The sequence below is a fragment of the Sinocyclocheilus grahami genome, unplaced genomic scaffold (assembly GCF_001515645.1).
Source record: "Sinocyclocheilus grahami isolate Dianchi unplaced genomic scaffold, SAMN03320097.WGS_v1.1 scaffold621.1, whole genome shotgun sequence".
NCBI classification, from domain to species: domain Eukaryota; kingdom Metazoa; phylum Chordata; class Actinopteri; order Cypriniformes; family Cyprinidae; genus Sinocyclocheilus; species Sinocyclocheilus grahami.
The window spans coordinates 117,896-127,877 of NW_015505800.1; the positions used below are offsets into that span (position 1 = coordinate 117,896).

The 9,982-nt window shown below is 36.4% G+C and overlaps 1 protein-coding gene across 1 annotated transcript in view; it reads left to right on the top strand.

Moving 5' to 3' along the window:
- LOC107557812 (rho GTPase-activating protein 42-like) overlaps positions 1 to 9,748 on the top strand; it is a 54,008-nt gene extending 44,260 nt beyond the window's left edge. The window contains exons 10-20 of the mRNA XM_016241363.1: positions 2,145 to 2,223; positions 2,445 to 2,484; positions 2,830 to 2,892; positions 3,287 to 3,364; positions 4,191 to 4,275; positions 4,482 to 4,540; positions 4,655 to 4,760; positions 5,023 to 5,182; positions 6,344 to 6,494; positions 8,737 to 9,126; positions 9,732 to 9,748. Coding sequence (XP_016096849.1) covers positions 2,145 to 2,223; positions 2,445 to 2,484; positions 2,830 to 2,892; positions 3,287 to 3,364; positions 4,191 to 4,275; positions 4,482 to 4,540; positions 4,655 to 4,760; positions 5,023 to 5,182; positions 6,344 to 6,494; positions 8,737 to 9,126; positions 9,732 to 9,748 — 1,228 coding nt within the window. The remainder of the gene's footprint in view (positions 1 to 2,144; positions 2,224 to 2,444; positions 2,485 to 2,829; positions 2,893 to 3,286; positions 3,365 to 4,190; positions 4,276 to 4,481; positions 4,541 to 4,654; positions 4,761 to 5,022; positions 5,183 to 6,343; positions 6,495 to 8,736; positions 9,127 to 9,731) is intronic.
- The last annotated feature ends 234 nt before the right edge of the window (positions 9,749 to 9,982 follow it).

The following is a 9,982-nucleotide window of genomic DNA, read 5'->3' on the forward strand; positions in this document are numbered from 1 at the left end:
CACTGTACAAATTGTTAGTAAAAAAGGAATGGAATAATTTACAAATCTCATAAACTTATATTTTATTCACAATAGAATATAGATAACATATCAAATGTTGAAAGTGAGACATTTTGAAATGTCATGCCAAATATTGGCTCATTTTGGATTTCATGAGCGCTACACATTCCAAAAAAGTTGGGACAGGTAGCAATAAGAGGCCGGAAAAGTTAAATGTACATATAAGGAACAGCTGGAGGACCAATTTGCAACTTATTAGGTCAATTGGCAACATGATTGGGTATAAAAAGAGCCTCTCAGAGTGGCAGTGTCTCTCAGAAGTCAAGATGGGCAGAGGATCACCAATTCCCCCAATGCTGCGGCGAAAAATAGTGGAGCAATATCAGAAAGGAGTTTCTCAGAGAAAAATTGCGAAGAGTTTGAAGTTATCATCATCTACAGTGCATAATATCATCCAAAGATTCAGAGAATCTGGAACAATCTCTGTGCGTAAGGGTCAAGGCCGGAAAACCATACTGGATGCCCGTGATCTTCGGGCCCTTAGACGGCACTGCATCACATACAGGAATGCTACTGTAATGGAAATCACAACATGGGCTCAGGAATACTTCCAGAAAACATTGTCGGTGAACACAATCCACCGTGCCATTCGCCGTTGCCGGCTAAAACTCTATAGGTCAAAAAAGAAGCCATATCTAAACATGATCCAGAAGCGCAGGCGTTTTCTCTGGGCCAAGGCTCATTTAAAATGGACTGTGGCAAAGTGGAAAACTGTTCTGTGGTCAGACGAATCAAAATTTGAAGTTCTTTTTGGAAAACTGGGATGCCATGTCATCTGGACTGAAGAGGACAAGGACAACCCAAGTTGTTATCAGCGCTCGGTTCAGAAGCCTGCATCTCTGATGGTATGGGGTTGCATGAGTGCGTGTGGCATGGGCAGCTTACACATCTGGAAAGGCACCATCAATGCTGAAAGGTATATCCAAGTTCTAGAACAACATATGCTCCCATCCAGATGTCGTCTCTTTCAGGGAAGACCTTGCATTTTCCAACATGACAATGCCAGACCACATACTGCATCAATTACAACATCATGGCTGCGTAGAAGAAGGATCCGGGTACTGAAATGGCCAGCCTGCAGTCCAGATCTTTCACCCATAGAAAACATTTGGCGCATCATAAAGAGGAAGATGCGACAAAGAAGACCTAAGACAGTTGAGCAACTAGAAGCCTGTATTAGACAAGAATGGGACAACATTCCTTTTCCTAAACTTGAGCAACTTGTCTCCTCAGTCCCCAGACGTTTGCAGACTGTTATAAAAAGAAGAGGGGATGCCACACAGTGGTAAACATGGCCTTGTCCCAACTTTTTTGAGATGTGTTGATGCCATGAAATTTAAAATCAACTTATTTTTCCCATAAAATGATACATTTTCTCAGTTTAAACATTTGATATGTCATCTATGTTGTATTCTGAATAAAATATAGAAATATGAAACTTCCACATCATTGCATTCTGTTTTTATTCACAATTTGTACAGTGTCCCAACTTTTTTGGAATCGGGTTTGTACATTCCAAATCAATAAGATAGTTTAGTGCAAAATCTTTGTGCCACTACTCACTGTGTATTTCATTGAATGGAAAAGAGCAGTTTGAACATTCTTTGTGTTCCATTTAAGCAAGAAAGTCATACAGGTTTGAAATGGCATCAACTTTTTTGGGTGAGCAATTGCTATTCAACCTGACTTAAAGGGATAGTTCACCATAGTTCATCATTTACTGAAAACAGTTTTCATACTATGGAAGTCAGTGGTAACCAAAACATGTTTGGTAACCAACATTCTTCAAAATATCTTATTTTACATTCCACAGAGGAAAGAAAGTCATTCACATTTGGAATGACATCAGGATGAGTTAATAATGACACAATTTTCATTTCGGGGTGAATTGTATATGATGTGGCAACATTTCATTTGGGTCTACAGGTGCATCTCAATAAATTAGAATGTCGTGGAAAAGTTCTTTACATGCTTCAGTTTCTCTAAACATATTCAAGCAAAGGTTCTATTCAGGAACTATATTAGGTAGATGAGTAAGATATTTCTAGAGCATGTCAGACTTTTAAGTGCTGTGTTGTCTTCAGGCATGGCATTATCACGCTACAAGCGCTGTCTGAGTCCAACAGGAGACTCTGGCTGGAAGCTATGGATGGCAAAGAGCCGGTGAGTCCTGAAGCTAATTTATTGCCTGATTTAATACAATCTTGACATAGTTGTCATCACTTGCTTCTGTATTGATTCAAGCTTCAGAAGATCCTCAAGCTCAGGTATTTTCGTCAGAACATGTAAAAATCGATATGCCATTTATCTGCAATTTTATTGCTCAACAAGTAATTCTCGATTAACTAAATATACAGTAATAACATATTTGTTCTCTCTTTCAGATCTACAACCTTCCTGCTATTCTGAGCAAGAAAGAGGAGAGTACGTATTTAAGTCTTTAAGCACAGCCACAGTATTATTCATTAATTTTATTTTATATTATGTCTTGCCTATTTTATTTTTTTTCAGTCAGAGTGAGCTTGACGTTTGAGTCTGACCTCATGTGGTCTCATCAGATTAACTGTGCTTAACAAACACAGATTCAGATAATGTGTTCTGTTTCCCTTCGCTACACCCTTTGTGTGTCTCTGCTCTCTCATTAACTTTTACAAGGTCGATAGCATTACATTCATTTATTACATCCGGAGTAAGCCGTATCCCCCAGAGTGTGACACGAGCTAAATCCATCTATTGAACATGTTGTTTCTTTTCACCTGTCTTTTGCAGCATATTTAAATGAAGCTGGCTTTAATTTTGTGAGGAAGTGTATACAGCTGGTGGAGTTGAGAGGTGAGATGTGTGTTTACTGGAGTACTGATTTCCTCTTATCTCATGTATAGGATATTTATCGTGGATAAAGCATTCTATATATATTTTTTGCTTCCTAATTGTAATAATAATAGGCCTGTGTGCGTGTGTGTGTGATTTTATAACAATTATAAAATATATTATTGGTTAATAATGTTTATATAGTCAAAATTAAAAAGATTTAAAAATGTTGAACTTGTCTTACATCAGTTGGTAAAAGCTTTCTATATGGTATAATAGGTCATATCTGACATCAGATGAAGTCATTCATATGTCCTTTGGTCTCTCTCTTTCAAAATGTAGGGTAATTATGCATGTGTGTTGTGTTTACATATTTGTGTATGTTCTGTATGTACTGTATATATTCTCCTCTCAGCAGGGCTCAACACTATGGGTTTGTACAGAGTCGGTGGAATAAACTCAAAAGTGCAGAAGCTCATGACCACAGTCTTCTGTAAGTTACTTCTCTCTACACATCTAATGCCAGCCTCGAGAACTAGACAAGCAAATGTGTGTTTCAGATCGGGGTTGCAAAAATCAATCACTCTGAAGCAGTCCCCTCTTGCACAAACATTGTCAAATGAATTTATTTTGGAGCTTAACGTCACATCTGGTGGCTTTTAATCTTGTTCTGAAAGATCTCAACAAATGTCTTGATTCAGTCTGTAAACCTAAATCAAGTGTAATAACTTCACAGATTAACTTAAACTATAAACACTGTCACCATGAAACAAAAATTTACAATTCTTATATTATGTATGGAATGTTACATAGTTTATTATAATATATTCATAATAATTTTAAATGTTCAAAAACATGGTATTCCCCTCCCCTTCGCAAGGACATTTCTTTCCTGGATAGATAGATTCTCAAAACATAAATATAATGTTTTTTTTATCATTTTTCTTTTTTTAAAGAAAATGAAAGAAATGAGACTATATTTTCAAAAGGGAAAATGAGCATTGCACTCTGACACTTTCTTGACAGTTATCTACATTTTCACCTCCAGTTGTCATTACTGTAATGCAAAAACCCCTCGTTATCTTTGTCCATAGAAAATAAGGATACATTCAATCCAATAAATTTGGATAAATTATTTATAGTGGGCTTAACTGTCATGAAAATTATGTTAATGATCCTAAAAATTACTTTCATTTTCTTGCAATTATTATTATTATTTTTTTTAAATATGACATTTTTGAATTAGCAGTTTTCCATGGGTCAGACATCTTTAATATCACTCCAGCATTTGCACATTTGTTCCTGGTTTTCTCTTACAGCACACAAAGCGGCGTCAGACATGGATCTGGACCCAGATACCTGGGACAACAAAACCATCACCAGCGGCCTCAAGAATTACCTCCGGTTAGTGTGTTCCTCAGGTTTTGCTACATGTTACAGGCTGATGTTATTACTCATAATGGAGATTCAAAATGCTAGTGGGAACTGTACATTCAGCAAGATTACACTGAAATAGAGTGTAACTTTCTCCATTTGAGAGAGTTAAAAGTAACCAAAAGCTTTTCTGAGAGAAGAGCTAACAAGATGTAATTCTCATCTCCGTCCATCAGGTGTCTTTCTGAGCCTCTCATGACCTACAAGCTCCACTCAGACTTCCTCTTGGCTGTCAGTAAGTTCTAAAGCTTTTGAATTACATGTTAAGCATTAAGACACTGAAAAGCTATAAATCTGTGTTGAGTTTGTGCTGATGGTGTGTTGATATATTTGGTCTGTTTTCTTTCAGAATCTGATGATCAGAACTACAGAGTGTGTGCAGTTCACGCGCTGGTGCATAAACTACCTGACAAAAACAAAGAGATGCTGGAGATATTAATCAAACATCTACTCAAGTATGACTGAACGTGGATTCATATACATTTTTTTACTGTTGAAAGGAAAACTTTTCTCTCCCTAAACTCACTCTTAGTCTCAAGTAATATGTTGTAGATTTATTTAGAGCAAAATGTTGTAAATAAGATGGTTGGTCACTAGCATTGTTGTGTTTTGGGTGCTGGCGTCTTCACAAGACTTCTTAACTAGCTTAACCCAGACCAAGACGTACTTGATCTGTGGGCTTCACCACTTCATCATTTGACTGACGTGTCTCTGCAGTGTGTCCACTCACAGTGAGAGTAACATGATGACCGTGTCCAATCTGGGAGTGATCTTTGGCCCTACGCTCATGCGCTCCCAGGAAGAAACTGTTGCTGCCATGATGAACATCAAATTCCAAAATATCGTGGTAGAAATTCTCATTGAACATTTTGAAAAGGCAAGATAATACACAACATACTCCTGTAAGAAATTATACATTCATGCTGTATCTATATCTGTATATGTCTATATAGACTAACTTTCAGAAGTTTTGGGGTTGGTAAGATTTTTTAAAGGGGTCATATGATGTTGCTAAAAAGAACATTATTTTCTGTATTTGGTGTAATGAAATGTGTTTATGCGGTTTAAGGTTCAAAAAACACATTATTTTCCACATACTGTACATTATTGTCTCTCCTCTATGCCCCGCCTTTTTGAAACACGTCGATTTTTACAAAGCTCATCGGTCTGAAAAGCGAGGTGTGCTCTGATTGGCCGGCTATCCAGTGCGTTGTGATTGGCCGGATACCTTAAGCGTATGACGGAAATGTTACGCCCCTACCATACTGTGATACCCTGTCAGGCCGGAGCGACGATTCAAAAAAAGTCTCTTACACTACCAGTCAAATGTTATTTGAGCAGCGAATCATAATATTAGAATGATTTCTGAAGGATCATGTGTGGCACTGATGACTGGAGTAATTATGCTAAAAAATCAGCTTTGCAATCATAGGAATTATTTTACATTTTAAAATATATTCAAATAGAAAGCAGTTATTTTAAATAGTAAAGATATTTCACAGTGTTACTGCTTTTACTGTATTTTTCTGGTGAGCAGAAGAGAATTCTTTAAAAAAACATAAAAAATCTTACTATTCAAAAACTTTTGACTGGCAGTGTATGCTCAACAAGGCTGTATTTATTGTATCAAAAATACAGAAAAAAAGGTAATATTGTGAAACGTTATTACAATTTAAAATAATTGTTTTCTATTCTAATATATTTTAAAATGTAAATTATTCCTGTGATGGCAAAGCTGAATTTTCAGCATCATTACTCCTGTCTTCAGTGTCACATGATCCTTCAGAAATCATTCTAATATGCTAATTTAGTGCTCAAGAAACATTTATTAGTATTATCAATGTTGAAAACGGTTATTTTTGTGAAAACTGTGATGCATTCTTTTTTCCAGGATTCTTTGATGAATGAATGAAATCAAAGAATCAAAAGAGCAGCATTTGTTTGAAATAGAAATCTAGTATTTTCTGTCACTTTTAATCAATTGAATGAATCGTTGCTGAATAAAATAGTAATATTTTTTTTATTTTTGTCTTCACAGACATTTCATCAAGCGCCGGACCCTAATGTTCCCCTGCCACAGCCTCATTCTTGTCCAGGGTCTCGAAGGAGCAGAGCCATATGTCTCTCATCTGGACCACGCAAACCCAAGAGCCTCTACACACCCTCAATGTGCCTGGCAGACGCGGACAGTGAGTCTCACACGGCCAGTAATCCTCACATTTCACATTCACTGCTGAGAGTACATCTTCTGTGTTTTATGTTAGCGTAAGAAATTCATTTTAATATTTTGAAACCAGTAAATTGAACATAATTAACACTAGGACTGCCCTCGACTAAGGATTTTTTCTGTTCGATTAGTAGTCTTTCATTTGAAACATTAGTCGACTAATCCCACGTTTATTAATAAACTGTTTAAGTCATTATAATGAGCCTTAAATTGCCTACATAGCCATATGCGCTCAAGCACATGCATAAAGCTTGCCACAGTGCACCGGCAGAAGTAATGTGTCAGTGAAAAACAGTAAGGAGACTGCATTAACATTTTAATTATTTGATAAGCTACTGCTTTCTTTGTTCTCGGTTTAAGAGATGAACTGCATGTGACACTGACTCATCATCTCCGCAGTACTGATGCACTTTGTTTCATACGGATTCCATAATCTGAGAATTGGTTCAATTGAAAGTAGACATTTCACTCTCTCTATATATATTTTCTATATTTTTAATGTCTGTAAAGTTAAAAGTTTAGAATAATTAAGATTTTTTTTTTTTCAAGAGAATACTCTTTTGTTCATCAAGGCTACATTTATTTAATCAAAAATACATAAAAAAAATTAATATTGTGAAATATTATTACTATTTTGAATAACTGTTTTCTGATTTAAAATGTAATTTATTTATGTGATGGCAAAGCTGAATTTACTCCAGTCTTCAGTGTCACATGATCCTTCAGAAATCATTCTAATATGCTGATTTGCTGCTCATATATTATCATATATTATTGGTGCTCAATTATTAATCATGGTTCATATTAATATCAATGATAAAAACAGTTTTTGCTGCCTAACATTTTGTAGAAACCATGATACAGTTTTTCAGGATTCTTTGATAATAGAACGTTCAAAAGAACAGCATTTATTTGAAACAGAAATGTTTTGTAACAAAATAATTAAGCAACAAAAACCGTTTTCAACTTTTATAATAATATTAATTAAGCACCAAATCAGCATATTAGAATAATTTCACTGAAGACTGGAGTAATGATGCTGAAAATCCAGCTTTGCCATCACTGGAATAAATGTATGTGTGTGTGTGTGTGTGTGTGTTCTCTCTTAGGTTATGAGGAGGTGGTAAGAATCCCCAAAGGAGCTGTATTCATACACATCCAAGAGCTCAACATCTCTCACAATTACTTGGGTGAGACACAATTTTTCATGGTTTTACTCAAATATGAACCTCTCATGGGAAGCAGAACAAATACACTGTTGGAGTTAGTGGATTCTGTAAAAAGCTTCCCAGCTGAATTGTAAGCAAAGATCTGAGAGGGCTTTAGGTGCCTCATGGCTCAGCTAAGATGACTTGCGGCCTTTTCACATTTAAATTAAATTGTTTATCCCAAGTTATCTTTTTCAGCGTTTTGCATTGTTCATACTTTACCCTCGGCTATTAATTAAACCTGGTTAATGAATGTACATTTGTAAACCCCCAGCTAATGACTGCAGTTAATGTTTACAGTCACAGTGTTTTAACTCAAACTGAAGTGTTTTTGTGGCTGTACTAAGCGCATATGATTATGGAAAAAATATGAGAAGTTATGGTTAATTATTCATATTTCCCCATGAGCTGATTCGCTACAGGTGATTTAAAGACATTTGCATATTTTGAGAGAGAAAGAGAAACAGACTCACGCTGTTTGTGAAATTACGTCTCACACAAGGTTTGAAAATTACTTTATAAGTTATTTAATTAAGAAATATGAAGGTGAGTACCTCACCTTCAGCATTATAATTATTTTACCCGCGCCAGACAGCGATTGAGATAGTGCCGCTGCATTTCATGCCAAACCTCACACAGCAGCGTCATCAGCTTGAGATCGTTTTTTGAGACCGGCCTTTTTAGAGACCGCCGATCAATCATCCCAATGTGATTATCGGCCGATAGTGATCGGTAGCCGATCAATCGGAGCACCCCTAATTGCAAGCTTTCCGTTGTGAATCGGGCTAAGGCAAGGAGATAGTTTTGAACACTGATTGGTTATGTACTTGCTCAGTAATTGATTTTGGATCATTTTTAACCAAATCAAGTTACGGAATGCAGCTTTAATCGGCTCATGTATTTATTTTCACAAGATAGTGACTGTATTAAGAAATGTAATGAGTTTTCAGCTGTTATATGTATTCACGGCACATGTTCTTCTTACTCCCCCTGCAGGTGACACGTTCAGCAGTAGTTCAGGCAGCACTCCAATCGGCAGTATGGACTCCCTCTCCTCCCACTCCTCAGAGCAGAACAGCTCCTCCAAAACCTGCTCCTCTCCACAGCCCAAAGACAAGCCCCCCTTCCCCGGCCTGCGACATACCCCTTCCTCCCTGTCCTCCAGCGAGCCGCAGGGCCCCACCTGCACCAGCAGTCCAGACTCCAGCTCCAGAGAGGACACGGGCCGTGTGGATTGGGAGGACTCCTGTAGGGTGAACTCAGCCTTAGCAGCTGCCAGGTCTTCCCTAGCACCCACAAAGGCTCCTCACTCTGAAGTAGGAATCAAATCAGCACAGCTTAACCGCTCGAACGCCCCATCTCTAAGATCTTTACACATCACAGAAGGTAGGGGCCAAAAACATATGTTACTGGTTAAAAGTTTAGAATAATTAAGATTTTTTTTTTTTTAAGAGAATACTCTTTTGTTCATCAAGGCTACATTTATTTAATCAAAAATACATAAAAAAATTTAATATTGTGAAAAATTATTACTATTTTGAATAACTGTTTTCTGATTTAAAATGTAATTTATTTATGTGATGGCAAAGCTGAATTTACTCCAGTCTTCAGTGTCACATGATCCTTCAGAAATCATTCTAATATGCTGATTTGCTGCTCATATATTATCATATATTATTGGTGCTCAATTATTAATCATGGTTCATATTAATATCAATGATAAAAACAGTTTTTGCTGCCTAACATTTTGTAGAAACCATGATACAGTTTTTCAGGATTCTTTGATAATAGAACGTTCAAAAGAACAGACTTGATATGTTGGGGGACCATGTCTACCCTGTGAGCCAATCAGAAGTTTATGGTTCAATGACAGATCCCAGTCTACATTATTTGATGATGATGATGGGAAAAAAATCTTTTTAAAACACATCAAGTTCTTAGAAATGTAATCATTTGCATTATTGTTAAACGTGCTATATGTATCATGGAAGCCCACTTCCGCCACTGAATAAAAAAAATTGTAAAAAGGATTTTTTTAATCTCGCAATTCTGATTTTTTTTCCTCAGAATTGTGCAATGTAAACTCACAATTGTGAGTAATAAAGGCCAATTCTGAGGGAACAAAAATACTATTTTCTTACAATTGCGCGTTTGTATTTCAAACTTCTGAGTTTATAATTCACAATTGCATGTTATAAATTTAGAATTGCGGAAAAAAAAAAACTTGCAAGAAACTTGCAAT